Raw genomic sequence first — 17,808 nt, forward strand, 5'->3', positions numbered from 1 at the left:
GGGAGCTTCTCAGAGTATACCTCCAGCCCCTGCTGCTAATCATATCCCTGCAGCTCTTAGTGCTGGAGTTCCTTCTTGGGTGTGGTCCATCAAAATGAATCAAGTTCAAAAGTAATCCTGTGAGGCATCTATCTTCTTGGATCCTATGGAATTGGCAGAACCTTGCCCCATCATAGAACTGAAGTATACTTTGTCTAGTTGTTTACCCTCTCTCCTTGCCCTACACCTTTGCTGCTTCTAGTCAGGAAGCAAGTACCTGTTTCTGGTTCACTTATGCATCCTCACCATCCCTTCCATCCAATAGGGCATGTACCACGATTCCCCAAAATTGTCACAGAGCATATCCTCTACTCCTGTGGCAGCCCACCATGGAATTTATCCTCTCAGGAAACATCTAGCGTGGGACAGCAGTGCTGTTCTGGCTTCTTTGCAATTTCTTCTATTTCCACCATTGGTTCTGTTATAGATATCATCCCAATTTAGGAGGCGTGGTGAAAATATCAGGTTTCTCTTCTAAAGGAGGACAAAAAGTCAAAACACTAAATCTTCCTGGGAGTTTCCTTGTATCACTCTCCCCTGGAATTTCTAGCTTTCACCTATACAACTTACCTGTGAATTGGTCCTTGACCTACTTTTGGTTTCCTTTAATAAGTATTGAGGTATGTGTCTGATATCTTACTTTTGAATAGTAGGGCACTTGCCATACATTATCCTAAGCTTGGAACATTATTAGAAATTCTGAAATAACCATAAATGTCCCATTTTAATATTTCCATAAACATTTCTATGTACTTTGACTGGTAATCAGGGTATTTATTCAAAAGCAAAAGCTGGAAGTTTCATACATTAACTTGCCATAAATCATTCATACTCAATGTAAATAATAGATTTTATTTTTTAATCATGAAGGAAGGAAGGAGAGGGGTGTTGGACTAGCATTATGAAAATTTTCGATATAATGTCAGAAGACTTGGGTAGGGCCCAGCAGTGTTCACATATTTAAAATGCATTTTGAAAAAGGGACTAGACATATTTATGTAACTGCGAGCATGGAACATGGTCAGTGCACAGAATTACAGGTAGTTATAGGTTTCAGGCTTTCTATAAGGTAGAACTTTATGATGTTTAGACCCATTCATTCAGCAATAAAAGAGCTTGCTATTATGGATTAGAGAACTCTCTTCCCCATTGCCTTTAGTTTTTTTTAAATTTACCTTTATTTTAAATAATTCCAAGTAGGTTATGAAGAAATTAATTCATTATTGAACTTGCTCAGTTTTCCAAATAATTTAATAAAGACATGGTGTATAATATATGATGAAACATTTGTAAAATACCTTATATTGGATAAAATCGGGTTGATACCAAAAGCAATATATTATGTACAAATATGTAATATAAAGGAAGCCAATCTATTCCATATTAAAAAACTACCTCAATATGAACTTTTTTCAGTTAGCATTGATGTAATTATCCATCAAATATAATTACTCCAAGGTATACACTGTGCAGATGGAATTCATGAGTTAATAATAAACACATGAGTGTATAGGGCATTCAGTAAGCACAAGAAGTATTTGTTCATTCATTGACTCATTCAACAAATAAGGCAAAATGCTTGTTATGATGAAGCATTCTAGAAGAGGAATGGATTTTGAAATTGTTTCTAGCAAAGGGATATTAACAAGTGCTATGTTTAAAAATTAGTGGACTATCCCAGGTGTGGCTTTCATAAGACAGAGAAGAGAAAATTCAAATCCCAAGAGAGCCCGTTAGCATAACCCAAAAGAAAGGGTACCGTCTTCACAACAAATTATCTTTGGGGGCTCATATTTGATCTCAGTTCATGACGACTGTGTTCTCTATAGCCATGTTTATGCTAATATAAAAACAATGGTGGACTTTTTGTTTGTTTTTAAAATCAAATATTCACATGCTGTAGATACTCCCAAAAGATGTCTTCTCTTCATCCTGTGCCTTCTTATACTCCTAGCACAATGATGTGTGCTCGAGAGTGTGCTCGGCCTCCAGCTTATGAGCAACCAGCAAGACAGATCACTCACATGCAACGTAGGAATTGAAATCTGAATTTATTTTTAAATAAAATATTATATTTTAATACAGAGGTTCAAAAAGCAAACAATAAATGGCATACATCTCTCTGCCCTCATGATCCCTGTTGAAATTAAAAAGGTAATGTGTTAAAAAAAAGTTAAAAAGCCAAACACAACAAATAGAGCAAAATGAAAAATAAAAATGACCCCCTTTTAATCTCTTTCAACAAATTGAACCGTAGTTAGGAATTTTTTTGGTGATCCCTTTCAGAAAAAATGGTATGTTTTTATACTATATCTGTGTTTGTGTGTGTGTGTGTGTGTACATGTGTACACAGTAGGAACTATACATTTAAAACTTGATTTCTCATTTAAAATATGTGGGGCTGCTTTCATTTATAGCAGCATATGCAGATCATCCTTTTTTAATGGTTGCAAAGTTTTCTTTGGTAATTCTAGGTTTTACTTAACTATTGCTGTATAGCAGTGGTAAGTTTTAAAACATTATTTATGGTAAATATAATTTATGTAACTATATCATAATAGGAAAGTTCAAACACTTTAAAGGAGGTAAAACAAGATGTTGGGAAAGAGATTCTTAGATTAGATGAGAGTGAGAAGTCCAGATTGCCTGTCATTGCTAGTGGTGCTTGGTTGTGGTACCAGGTGTCAGATTGAGTCTTCTGTGTCTGCCAATCCTTGGATTCTGCCAAACATACACATAGAATAACTTTGTCAGAATGAAAGACTTTGGACATTTCAGGGAATCCTACTTATTTAATTCAGTTAATGAAGTACTTAGGGTGAGTTTTATTAGATTCCTTAAACTATAGGTCATTTCAGTACAGTGTGACAAGTGCTGAGGCAGAAAGAGGGGGGCTCAGGTTGTTCTAGCAGCAGGCATGGGGACATTCGTTCTACCTGTAAGTGTAGATTTGTATGTACGCTAAGCTGTGTGTATGTGGGGAGAGAGAACGTCTTAGAAGGATGGTGCCCACGCTGAGTCAATCACTTAAGTGAAAGTTACACAGGTAGAGGAGGAAAGAAGAGTATTTCTGGCCAGGGAGCAAAGAGGTAAGAAGTGGCATGATGAACTGAGGAAATTGCAAGTACTTTGATGTTGTCAGAATATTAAATTTGAGGCAGGAAATGAGATGGACAGAGACCTGTTCATGGAGGGCCTTGAACGTCATTCTAAGGAGCTGGAAATTCCTCCTTAAATCAAAAGACATGCATGTTTTTTGTTTTTTTTTTTGAGGCAGAGTCTGGCTTTGTTGCCCAGGCTAGAGTGAGTGCCGTGGCGTCAGCCTAGCTCACAGCAACCTCAAACTCCTGGCTCAAGCAATCCTCCTGCCTCAGCCTCCCAAGTAGCTGGGACTACAGGCATTCGCCACCATGCCAGGCTAATTTTTTGTATATGTATTAATTGGCCAATTAATTTCTTTCTATTTATAGTAGAGACGGGGTCTCGCTCTTGCTCAGGCTGGTTTCGAACTCCTGACCTCAAGCAATCCGCCCACCTCGGCCTCCCAGAGAGCTAGGATTACAGGCATGAGCCACCGCGCCTGGCCAGACATGCATGTTTTTTATATATCAATAAAATACTCTCTAAATATTTATCATTACTCTTTGGGACTCTGGAAATTATGGTTTCCAGAGGTGTGTGCTGTAACTGAAGAATTGAGCCAATTATTAGCTTAGTTATCTGTTGCTGTTGGGCCCAAGATCCTTGGTCCAGTGTCTGATTTCATATGTTCTTCAAAATACCCAAAACCTTATTCAGTCACTTCACAGAAGATTGCCAGAGCTCACTGCATGGGAAGATGTTGTAGCTGAGTGAGTTCAAATCCATCACCACTGTCAGAAAACAACTGAATTAGCCTGTGGCATCTTCGAGTACCTAAAATATCCCATCGCTAGTATCACTGTCATTTTACAAAATGCAGGAACTCGGCCAATTCACGTAAAATATATTGCTTGTGTTTGGGTTAAAAAAGAGGCAGGAGGGAATGGGAGTATGGCAATTTGATCTGATGAGTAGTAGTTGGTACTTATTTTACTTTGACTTTGGAGTCTTTTTACTTCAAATAATTCCATGTTTCTTTAAAAGCTAGGCAAAACTGCTAGTTATCTAGTATAAGGTTAGTGAAATGCACTGGAAAAAAATGGATTCGCAAGAGAGGAGCTCAAAGGGGAAGACCTCATTCCTTTACTAAAAAGAGAGATAAATCCATTTTACGTACAAAATAGGGTCTAAATGTAAAAATGGTTTGTGGGCAGTTCCCTGTTGATCTCACCACAATTCGTGTATTTATACTCTTTTACTTATTTTTCTCCATGTAGAAAACATGTTCCTGGAATCATCCATAATGTAATTCCAGGAAGATGTGTTAAATATGTTGCTATAGTTTACAATTGTCATCTGTAATGTTTTATTTAGCCAACTCTTTTTTTTTTTTTCTTTTTTTCACTTCTCCCAGTACAACACAAAACACCATATGCCATTGTCCCTGTCAGGAAGCAAAGGTTTCCCTAGTCTGTGCCTGTGCCTATGTTTATGCCACAGAGGACCTGTGGTCCAGTGCCATCTTTTATTGATAGGGCCAGCAAAGGAGAAATCTAATGAAATTATCAAAGCTTTGAATTAATTATGAACTGGAATAGGAGAGCTAAGCTCTCTGGAGCCAAGGATCTCATTACCCATTCACTCTCATTGCATCCTCTCCTGGAGCAGAAGGCATTTTCAGCTACAGCTCTTAGCCCGGCTTTGGACTTTATTCAAACTTACTTAACTGACATCCTCTTTTTACTACAGTGTGGCTGCTAATGTCTATGATGATTAATTTAATTCTGCTTTGGATCTGCAGGAGATGTAAATAGGTTTCCTCTACTCCTTTTACTATTTTTTTTTCCTCTTATTTTCTCTCATCAAATTGGACGCTAAACAAGTTTTTCTCCTCTTTGGATAATGTGGGAAGCTTTAAGGACTGGTGTAGCTTCATTGAATATAGGGATTAATTTAAAGTTAAGCGCTATATTAACATCTGCTATGTATCCATGGATATTTAGGTAAGCACAAAGTCAAATACTTCTTCTTTGAATGTTGAACACCAACCTGAAGTTTTTCTTGCTGTTTTTACCTTAGAATTAATGGTATAGCAATGACTTTCCTGGTCTTAACGGCATTGTTCATGTTTCTAATGTGTGTTGTATGGGAACAACAGAGCTCACCTTGTGGTTGTAGTTCACAAGACTTATGCTCACTGACAGGGAGCAGTTACTGTTTGCCTTACAATTCTGTTTTTCCTTCTCCCCATAATATGAATTTTTTGGTGAATAAATCAACCTCTGATTGTTTTAAATCTAGTAGCAAAATCAATAACAACAAGGTTTCGATTTAGTATTGGTGATGATTCTTTTGGTGCTGTCATATAGGTTCAAGGCATGACAAGTCTTTTCTGCCTGCTTTTGAGACCCATTATTTATGAATTACTGAGCTGCAGCTCATCTATCTTAGTAAACTACAGGCCACTGGCAATTTTTGTAAGCAGTGACTAACTTTGCTTTATAGAGTCAATGTTTTAAGGTTTCAAATAGTGGGGGAAGGGAGAATGATAATCTGTGCTTTTCCTATTTCTATTTATTTTCAATGAATTTTTCCCCCCATTTATTTTCTCTATAGGCAGCTGCAATATTTAATTCAGCCTTTGGAAGTTTTTTGGTAAGTAAATGTGGTTTCACTTGTCTATTATAACTTTTGCTGTGATATTATTTGTATGAAAGATTTAGTGAAAGCTGGACTTCTTTTTACTCTTTGGCTAAATATAAAAGTTCTTGAATATTTTCATCTGCCATTATCCATACTCTGAAGAAAATTAGTTAATAAATAGAGCAAATATTCTTTTACAATATATTTTGGAGGCTTGGGTTATAATATTCCAGTTAATGGATTCAAGAAATCAATTAAAATACTATGTGTCTACTTATAGAGGTTATGTCAATATATTGATCATTTAATGAGGTCTTTTAGATTATTATTATTTTGTATCATGGGACTGAGGATTTTGAAAAGGAAACATGACCCAGCTGGTCAGAAAGGGAATGCTAATTTACTTGTTGACATGTCATTTGTTTTGTACATTTCACTGTCAAAGAAGCTACTGCCTTGGATACTTCTAAGAAATCTATATAAAAAAATTTTTTTGAAAGGAAAATATAAATAATAAGTAACTTGCAAGAAAATGTGATTTTTTTGAGATTAGAACTATTAATATATGTAAAAAGAGTCAAAAGTGGTTCAACTTTCATAAGTAGAACAAATATAGGGATGTTATTTTAGCATTTTAATCATTATTTTTAAAATACATGATATAACAAAGATGATTTGTGTTATGAAAGAATGAGAAAGAAATTAAGTTTTCTGTTAACTTAATATTTTTATTTAAACCCTGAAACTTTGCTACATTCATAAAAATAAATTAGAATATTGTATTTTTTTGGTGCCTAACTCATTAGCAGATATGCAGTACAGTGACTTACAAATAATTGAGAATAAAATCAGAGGGGTACAAACTGGCTCTTGAGTCTAGGTAAAATATCAATTACCTCTGTTTAAAATACTCTGTCAATTATTATTACATGTATTTAAATGCAGTTAAAGCTTTTAAACATTGTTAGATAGTATTAATTCTACATATATAGTGCTGCACAGCTTTTAACATCTCATAGCCTCACAGAACTTTTATGATGTAGTTTTTACAAAATATATGTTTAGAATATATACTGTTTTTAAAGAGGTAGTAACATTTTTTGGTGATGCTGTATTATCATTGGGTTTTAGGAGAGAGGTAATAAAGTCTATTTAACAAAAATGATCTCTTGGGCTACTTAGTTTAGACTCAGTAATATTTTGTTAAGTCATTATTTCACTTGTCTAAGTATTATTCTATATATTGTCACAAGTATTTGACAGAATAATATCTATACAATATGATCCTGATGGAAGCCAATTTTTGTATATGGTTTGGAATCCTATGCATTCACTACCAAAATATGGGTTCCTAAGTTGGGTTTCTTACTCTTTAAAATGTCCAGGCTATTTGAGAAAATAAACTTGACACAATTGTCTGGATAACTGAAGCAAAAGACACTGTTTGCTGGAGAGGAAGCTTACTAAGTATGGTTTTGAGCTTTGCACTGACTACGTGACTATACCGTATTTGTCCCACCAGGCCCAATTGTGTGATAAGGTCCACTGAAGTAAAACTTGTTCTTGTGGTTCTTTCAGATTTTTATCATGTTTTTTCTCTTCTAAGAAATTGTACATTCTCACTCCATAGTCTTTTGCTCTTTTTCCTTTTTTCACTTTTTCCCTTACCTTAATTCAGTTAATCAATCAAAGGTTTATTGATCTCCTGCCCTACAGAGGCAGTTTTCTAGTATCTGTAGAAGGTGCAAAGAAATACAAGGTGGGTTCCACTAGGTTGTGGAGATGACACATAGAAAAAAAATACAATGTAAAAGTTAACAAACTCAACAAAAATAGCTCCAGCCAAAACAAGATTTTGGATAATAAGTAAAATAGTGAGAAAGAAGAAAAGCTAATATCTGCTTTCTGTAAACAGCAGTCCTGGAATTCCAGCATCATATTTGTATTAATATCTTATTACAGAACTGAATCACATGATCATACCCACCTACTGGAGAGATTGGGAAATATGGCAATTTGCCAAGAACTAAAAATTAGATTTCTGTTACTAAGGAAGAAGAGGAGGATAGATATTAAGAGACAGCTAGCACTTTCTGCATATAAGTAATATACAGCAGTTGTTAAAGTTTTGAAGAAAGAAATTAATCTCGGTTGAATGATAGGAGAAAGTTTCAGGAAGAAGTTGGTGCTTGAGTTGGGATTGGGAAGAGGACTTATTTAGAGGAGGGAAATTCTAAATTAGGACCTTTATATTTTATTATTCTTAAAGGGTGGCACTTATTATAGTCATCTGGGAATTTTCTTTATAAATGGAAACTATCCTTAAAATCTAGGATTATGGGTAGTAGTATGGTTTCTGGAGTCAGACTGTCTGGGTTTGAGTCCTTAATGACAGAATACTAACTCAACTGTATATAACCTTTCCTACATATAAAATGGGGCAATGATAGTACCCAAACTGTAGAGTTGTGGCAAGGACTAAATGGAATAATCTGTATAAAATGCTTGTATGATATGATAGAAATCCCTTTGAGCAAAAATTTAGATCTAAGTTTTGTCCAGGCTCTGCCATGATTTTTTTTTTTTTTGTATATGACTATAGGCATACATAGAATGAAGAAATTTATTATCTCTAAGCCATACAAGCTCTAAAATATAGTGATTCAATGATTATTCTCTGATTATGAGTGGTCATTCCTTTCATATGTACGTAATGGACTCTGAAAAGGGTATTTATTTCTTAAAACTTTGAATGGAAAGCCTTTATTAGAAGAATTTTTGAAGAGTGAACTCTGAGGGCATTCTTGTTGATTTTCAGACATCTGGGGTATACCAAATAAAATACTGTACATATTTATAGCTAGTTTAATAATGTCCCAGGTCTAATTTAAACACAGTGTTTTTAAGAACTAATTGTTACAGAAAACTGTTGTTGTTTTTTAATGTAGCTAGGCTGGTAATAACTAATGATAGATGAATTCAATTTACATAAATTTCAGACCAAGAGAATATTTTAAAATCATGCCACAGAGGATTGCTTTAAGTTAAGAAGTTAATGTCATTATCTCCTCCTCTCATTTAAATTGTTCCATTTACAATAATTGTGGAGCATAATAAGTGATTTGAGATTTCCCTCTTAATGAAGTTTTAATAAAATTTGATAGTCAAGCACCCTGAATAACTAAAATGCTATCAAAATTTATATACATTTTTTTTCTATGTAAAACTATGTATTTCAAGTTCAAGCATCTCACATGTTGCTTCTTCATCAAAAGAAGGTTTTTTGGGTTTTTTTAAAAAATAGATATTGGCAACTTTTGGGGAAAAATGTATTTGAAAAATTCTCACTTGCATTTCAAAAGATTCAATTGTGTTGAAAAAAAATTCCTGAAACTAAATTTAGATCACATGATTTGTTAGAACTTTAGCATTTTTTGTTTAGAGGTTGAATTCAGTGTTTCCGTATCTCCAAGAATTATAGGTAAAAGTTTAAAAGGAAGAGATAGAACTCTTTTTTAAGATTCTTCAGCCTATTTTATAATTTTTGGTAACTCCTAATCTTGAAAGGAAACCATAGTGATTGACAAAGGTGATCATGCCAAATTGAGTATTTAGTAACCATGTTACTCCAACATTAGAGCAATTCATAGCAACATAAATGTAAGAATTTCAGAAACCATATCAAGGAGTTACAAATTTAAATTATCTTTGTGAATCCAAAGATCTAGTCTAAAAAAGATCTATGAGAGTCATTGTTTACTTTCTAAATCTCTTCATTTCAAATGTCAAGAAATGGATTTCTGTCTCATAATTCTCCTTTAAAATACTCATTACTGGAACTAGCAGAAGCTATTCTAAGATGAACAGTTTTCTTTTCATGCTAGATGAGAGGTTAAAAGTAACTCCTTGCCTTGGGCTGAAGAACTAGCCAGCACATATTTTTCTTCTTTTACCCAATTGCTCTGTCTTCCCTCTTTGCTTTGGCTGCCCCCACCCCTTATTGTCTCACTTTATAGAAAGGTTTGAATAGTTAATTAATGTTATTGTAGTTGCTAAAAGAAAACAAATCCCAAACACAAATGCTATGTTTTGATAGCTTGTGATACATGTTTATCACCTTCTTTAATTTTTCTTTCTTGTACAAAAATACAAGGCTATTTTGGTAACTCCTGAGATTGAAGGGAAACCCTAGTGAATGAAAAAGATGATCCTGCCAAACTGAGTTTCTAATAACTACGTTACACAGCATTAGAACAATGCATGGCAATGTAGACATAAGAATTTCCAAAACATTTAGAATGGTCAGAGAGGAGGCACATTAACTTTGTTGCTCATTGATTGGGGTGGGACACTGCTTTTTAAAAATTAGGGCAAGAATCTCAAATGTTAACAAAGAGGCTTAAGAATGGTTCTAGACAAGACTCTATTGTTAACTTTGTTTTGCTTTTACCTAAGTCTAGGATGTATTTAGATTATGGAGTATCTCATTTTATACCAAATTGAAGACTATGCTGATTTTTTTTTTGCACTTAATTTTCTTAAAATCTTGACAAACCCAAATTATTCACTCAGGATCTTGCTATCTACCCCAAAAGTTCATGACTTCTTTATAACACAGGTTTTTTTTTATTAAACTTAAATGTCACAATAAACAACCAACTTAATTTTTAAGCAGTATTCAGTACCATCTTATAGGATGCATTTCAAGTTCATCCTTTTACTGTTAAGAACTTGATAAAACCAGCTTTCTAAATGGCACATCTTGGGCTTTAAAACTTGTCTTACAAACTGTGTTCCGATAAATAGAAGCTGGTTTCCACCTTTACAAAATGGAACCCATCACCATGCTATGTATTTCATTTGATCAACTCTTTGGGCAAATGAACATCATGAAAGCTGATTTCTGAAAACAGACTACATTCCCTTTAAAAAATACTATTAGTTCAATGAGCAGTGTGGCATAAAATATGAACATAGGATAGAAAATTAACACACATATACTCTGACTCCATTAGATTCAAGGCACTTTTCTAGATACTGAGGCAAATACACAAAACATAAATATGTGAAAAATAAGTAACAACACAAGATTTAAGAAAGAGGGAAGACAAAAAGTGCCTTCAATGCAGTGCTTTTTGGCATTCAGGCACCATTGTGGTTTTTGCCATGTCAGCATACTGTTTATTAAATAAGACTAAAGTTAAGTAAGACTCACTTGTTAAATCAAAAAATTTTTCCAAGCCAAACTTTACATCAACACTATGAATTAAAAAAACAAACTATCTTGTCATGAATAGAAGGTAACAAATTAAATCAAATGGAAAAAAAGCTACTAGGAATTTGTAACTAACCTCTGCTGCCTACATAAGGCTCTGAGTCTGATGACTACCTTTCTTTTGATAAAAGGTTAAGTTAGTACCAATACCAAACCAAGAACTTTCCCTTTCTGTAATCTGAAGGATTGAAAAAATATTTGAAAAGAGAGCAAGTTTAATCACGAATTCTCTGTCCATGCCTCCTTCAAGTCATCTTGATTTGACTTACACTTTGGAAAATGCTGTTCTCTGAAGTCATTTCTCAGTCCCTTTATCAAAGAGGTCAATTAAAACCATTTAGGGAGGTCAAATGAGAAAACCTGCAGAACTGGGGACTCTGGCAAACTGAACGTGTTTGTGGTGCTTTCAGTAGATAGAGTATTTTCCACATAACACCTGTCCAGAAAAGCAGTATGCATGTGTACACCAAAGAGCACATGTTTATAGAGATAAAAATATGCTATCATGCTTCCGTAAGGGAAACCCTGTGATAGCTGCATTCGGATTTGTTTTTAAAACAAATTCTTATCTGAAGTATGATCATTGTAAATAAAAAATGGTCTTTGTTACTTAATAAAAATGTACAGAATCTTTACCTACTCCATTTTAGCCGAGTAATGCTCTGTGCTGTCTGACAGGACTTGTGTAGCAAGTAAATGCATTAGTCACAGTGACCATTTTTCTTGCAAATTTGTGACACAGATTTAATTATAGGAATGACCAGCAACTTACAAATCTAATTTTGGCAGAGGCTGAGGCAACTTTTTTTTTATTTTAATAATGATGGATTTTTTAAAGCAATGATTTCATTACTATTTAAAGAAATCTACTGGTGTAGAACTAGCCAATTGACTGGAGTTATTTTATTACCCTTTAACAAATGCCATGTACTTTCATTTTTATTTTTATTAATTTTTAAAATGTCATCATTCCTAAACTGGAAAAGTATTTGCTCCTATATCCATTTGGGTAAAAATAAATAAATATAAATTATTCTGGGCCAGGATGTTTCTAAAGGGGCTCTTAAGAAACATGATCCTAGCAGTTGGTTCAAAACAAAATTAAATTTTCTTAATTTGAATCCAATCTGCTATGGAACTGCTTAATTTACAGGCTTTAGTAGGAGATGCCTAGTAATTACTAATTGATAATATTGTAATTTGGCAAATAGTTCTCATTTTTCTGCTTCTGTTTCTCCAAACTAAAAACTTAGTGTGATTAATCTATTTATTGAGCTAATATTTGAGGGTTGGGTGTAATAGTATGGTGAGCCAAACAGTTGAGGCTCCTGCCTTCATCTGCATTACAGATTGTTAAAGTGAGAATATCAATTCCTAACCAGATGTGCGTGGTGGTGGTGGTGGTGGTGCTGATTAGTGTTAAATATTTTCTTAGAACTTCTTGAAAGTTTTTTCCATTATTAATATACCTCATTGATTCAGATTCCACTGCCATTCCAAAATAAATCCAGGCATGTGGATCAAAACAGGAGGATGCATAAACCATATAAACTTGTAGGTTCTACCAACTAAAGAGAACCTTGCCTTTAATTGTTGGTTCTTGCCAATACAAGTTTGGATGGAGTCATCCAAACTCCATCATGGACTCAAGATTTCAAGTAAACATTTGGCATTTCTCAAAAAACAACAGTCTGTGTTATTGAAAACAGCAGATTGTAGTTTAAAATAAAAAATAAAATCATTTAACTTGGACTTACTACATGTTGCTGTTTGATCTTATGTTAATTTTTTTAAATGTAACACTTGTGGACTTCCTACTATGTGATAGGCTCTTAGATACCTTCTAGAACTGAAAAAATAATTTAAAAACCCATGATTCTTTCCCTCAAGGACCTTAAAATTCCTAGATTTGAATGATATTTTTTACAATGTAATTCCCACAGACATCCTAATTCTGAATTTCCCCCAGGTGATTTGGAGCCACAAGGTTTGAGGATCACTTATTTTAACTATAAAACTTCAAGAAAAGTAGTAGATTATAATGTCAGTTATTTTAAAAAACTGATAATTTTGTTGCAACTCTGAAGAAAACTGCATTTTATCTTTAAGTTTGTGTACGTACCAATTTAGATGTTTTGGAAAAGCAGTTTATCATACACCAGATTCTGTTTTTAAAAATATCAAAAGCTGATTTAGAAAGATGCCTTACCATATGTAAGTTACTGTGTGAAAAATGTGTTAAAAATTAACTTATTAAAATATTCTAATATAGGTTTATTAATAAGAGTTTTAAAAAATTTAGATAGAATCATCTAGCTATAATTACCATTAGCATTTTGGTCCATGTCCTGTATATTGTGTAGATATAGTTACAAAAGTGGTAATACATTATATAGACAATTTTATTTTCTGCTTTTTCCCTTTAACTATAGATGAGCATTTCCCTATATTCTTATTTCTACCTCGATAACTTGATTTTGTTTTGTATAATCATGATATATATTTTTTGGAAGGAATATTTTTTACTATTATAAAAAAAGTTGCCACAACATTTTGTACATAAATATTTGTGTTTTTCCCTTTTAATTATCCTCTTCAGGATAAAGTAAATGGGTAAAGTGCTACATATTTTTTAAAATTTTTTGATATTGCTAAATTACTCCCCAAAATAGTGAACTAATTTATTACCTTACCAAGAGTGTACAGAAATATTTATTTCCCTTTATCCTCACTGACTCTGGTTATTGTTTTTTTTTCTAAAAAAGTTTTAACAACCTTATATTTTATCTCAATTATAATTTTTTATTGAATTGATCTTTTATCTGTTTATTATTTGAATTCTATTATAAATTATTTTCTCATATCCTTTGCTCATTTTTCTTATTGAGATGCTTATTATTTTTGGCTATTTATATATTAAGGATTTGAATACTCTATTGTATACTTTACAAATATTTTTCTCTATCTTTAGCCTTCTAATTTTTCTTTTGCGGCTGAGAAGGGGTAACTTTTGATTGACAGAAGTTTAAAATTTCTTTAAGTCAGATTTACTGAGGTAGAATTTTTATACAGAAAAATTTACCCATTTTAGGTGTACAGTTCTGTGAGTTTTGACAAATGTACACAGTCATGTAGTGACCACCTTAATCAAGATGAAGAATATTCCCATTACCTCAGAAAGTTCCTTCTTGCTGTTTTATAGTCAGTCCCCTCCACCATCTGTTGCCCCTGGTGCCAGTGAATTTTTTCTCTGTCCCTATACTTTCACTTTTCTAGAAAGTCATGTTAAGTGGAATCACACAGTGTGTACCTTTTAAGTCTGTTATTTTTTCACTTAGCATACGCTTTTGTGATTCATCTATGTTGTTACATATATGTGTATTAAGAGCTCATTCCTTTTATTGCTAACTACTATTACATTTTTTATCAGTTTATCAGTTGATGAACTTTGGGTTCTGTGATTATGAATAAAGTTGCTATGAATATTTGTGTACAGGTTCTTGTGTAGACATATGTTTCCATTTCTCTTAGGGAAATACCTATGCTGAATCATATGGTGAGTATATGTTTAACATTATAAGAAATCACCAAAGTGTTTTCCAAAGTGGATGTACCATTATACATTCCCAGCAGGAATGTGTAAGGAATCCAGTTGCTCCACATCCTTGCCAGCCCTTGATATTAGCAATATTTTTTATGTTACTCATGCTAATAGGTGTGTAGTGGTGTGTCTTCATAGCTTTAAATTTGTATTTCTCTAATAACTAATGATTATGAGAGTCTGACTTTTTTATGTGCTTATTTGCCATCCATATATCTTCTTTGGTAGAATGTTCATATCTCTTGCCTATTTTTTATTGCATTGTTTTTGTATAATTGGATGTGAGTTTTTAAATGTGTTTTAGACACTGCTCATTTACCAGGTATGTATTTTGAACATAGTTTTCCCCAATTTGTAGCATGTCTTTTCATTTTCTTAACAGTGATTTTCAAAAAGCAGAAGTTCAAAATTATCAAATACAATTGATGTATTTTTTTTCCTTTTATGGCTCATGTTTTTTATATCCCATCTAAGAATTCCTTGCTTAACTCAAAGTCACAAAGATTTTTCTCCTATGTTTTCTTCTATAAACTTTAGTTTTTGTTTTTACATTTAGGTTTATGATCCATTTGAATTAATGTCTCTATATGGTGCATATGTGGGTTGGGGTTCATTAATTCGCTTATGGTTGTAGAATTTTAAAGTTTTTATATCTGGTAAACTTATCTATTTTTTCCTATATAGATTTTCCCACTACCTTTATACTTTATAAAGGTTTTTCTTATCATAATGTCAGATAAAAATTCTTCACATGTATTTTCCTTTAGTTTTATAGTGAAATACATATTTAATACCATATATGTTCAAAAGCAAGCTCATCATATGGGGGTTCAATAAATACAAATAGTAGTTTGAAAGCATTACACATGATTATGGCATCATTGGTTAAAGAAGTCAATTTCTGTTTGTTGCTGCCTTCACTGGTTTTGTTTTTTCCCCGTGTAAGTCTAGTCTCGTAGTTTTATTTTCCCATCTACATAGTGATATATATGCTTGTCCCTGAAAATAATTGGATCAGTATTCATGACTATTAAAAATTCTTTCTCTATCTTTGGATATCACACATGACATTAATATAATTACTTAAAATAAAAATTTTTGTTCAAAATGTAAAATGGAGATGAACATAGAAGAGGAAAAATTATAGAAAATTCATTTTGATATCAGTTTAACTTGCAAATATACACAAATAAACAGAAAATATTCCAGTTTGGAGGATTGTGGACTAAGGCAAATATCTCTCTTAATAACAGTTTCAGATAACAGAAGATTTTATACAAATAAAATCAATTTTATTTTAACTTTTGGTACTTGAATAGTCTCTACTGGTCAGAGAAAAGAATATACTATTAATGTGAACATAGTATCTTGGAAATTAGAGTCAAAACATCACAGATCTTCAGACTCAGATGAATATTGATTCATGTTGTCTATGCCCAGTCATGGTTGTATTCTGAGCTTACAGTTTATACATTTTCTTTCTTTTTTGTCAGAACCACACATTTGTTTAATTTTCCTGAGTAGCTTCTTTGATGATGTTTCTAATAGAGTAATTAAATTAAAACTGTTCACTGTGTTTATGGTTCGACTTTATTGCAGTGTTTGGTCTACTGGCCAAGATCTGTGGTTTAGTTTGTTATCATTCAGTCAATTCTCTTGTAAGTAGTTATTTTCTAAAATGTTCTCAGGTTTTCACTTGAAAGCTTAACTTAATATTTTTATCCATTTATTTAGGAGGGGGTAACATTTGGTAACACTATTTTCTTTTGGTAATCTCCAAAAGCCAAGGCAATGATCCTATCTTCTTTCTCACCATCTACACAATGTTGTAATATAAACTATCATCATATACTACTTTTATATGTCACTCTTAGGCTCTTAACTGCCCCCTAGCTCATTGACCATTCAGGGTTCTACCTCTTGGCCATATCCTCTCTCTCTTCCCACTGTCTTTTATTCCCATATTCACTATTGTTCACTCTTCATTGTTGATTCTCCTCTGATACTTGGGCATTTTCCTGCACCTACCTCTTTGCTTGCACTATTCCCATCTTTTTATTATCCTAGCCATCTCTCAAAGCTTGTCTCTAATTTCTCCAGCCTTCCTTTCATAGTTTTTTAGCTTTTGGAATGATTTTCTATCTAGATTATAACTGATTATAGTAGTATAGTTATAATAGTTTAACATCCTCATTAGCTTGCTAATTTTTTAAACAAAATACTTATCTTCTAACATATAAGTTATTATTTATCATGTTAATTGTCTGTCTCTCCCTGTTTAAATGTAAGTTCCCTGAAGGCAGGTATATGTTTTGTTTTGTTTGCTTCACTACTCTATCCACAGCATTTATAGTACCTTGCACAAAGTAAGTGCTGAAAAAATACTTGTTAAATAAATAGAAATCATCCAATGAATGCTATTTTAACATCTCTCCTTCATATATCTAAAATTATAAAAATATCTCACATATAATATGCACTTAAAATATACTCTGATTATTATAATTCTATGTTGAAATAGTTTGACAAAAATCCCAACATCTCTTTAATTGGTCATCTATCTACTAAATTTGTCTTTACTAAGTTAAAGTGATTTAAAATTGTAAGCTTGTATGCTATAGCCATAAGAAAGCTACATTGCTTTATATTCACAGTGTTGATTTAGAATGGGGGTGGAAATTCATCCCCACACCTCAGTTTGATATTGGGTAACTTGGGAGATTTTCCTCTAATAATTCCTTTGAAGTAGATTAGGGCAGATTATCTCTACATAATAGATTACTCACTCACATACTATTATCATTGACATAATTAATTTTAAAAATCAAAGTTTTTCACAAAAAATTGCTATAAGTGTGATTACTATATGTATTTAAATGGCTACAGATTCATAAATAAGAGGATATAGTAAATGATTGCCATTATATATCATTGTAGAGAATGGTTGCACTGCAAGTATTTTTATTAAAGTTTATTCTTTAACTACTTATGAAACATATAATCAAAATGACAAGCGAAAGCTCTATTTCTAAACAGTGCTTTAAAAAGGAACTAGAAAAGAGTAAAAATATAAATATGAAAAATTAAAGAATGGACCCAATGGTTATGCAATAAAAACTAGATCAAATCCACATCTGAGAGACATTAGAAGTACTTAGAAAAAAAAAAG

The 17,808-nt window shown here is 32.8% G+C and overlaps 1 protein-coding gene across 1 annotated transcript in view; it reads left to right on the plus strand.

Annotated features, from left to right (window-relative positions):
• SLC10A7 (solute carrier family 10 member 7) overlaps nt 1–17,808 on the plus strand; it is a 234,400-nt gene that overhangs the window by 66,257 nt on the left and 150,335 nt on the right. The window contains exon 5 of the mRNA XM_012783763.3: nt 5,737–5,775. Coding sequence (XP_012639217.1) covers nt 5,737–5,775 — 39 coding nt within the window. The remainder of the gene's footprint in view (nt 1–5,736; nt 5,776–17,808) is intronic.

The sequence above is a fragment of the Microcebus murinus genome, chromosome 15 (genome assembly GCF_040939455.1).
Source record: "Microcebus murinus isolate Inina chromosome 15, M.murinus_Inina_mat1.0, whole genome shotgun sequence".
Classification (NCBI taxonomy): Eukaryota; Metazoa; Chordata; class Mammalia; order Primates; family Cheirogaleidae; genus Microcebus; species Microcebus murinus.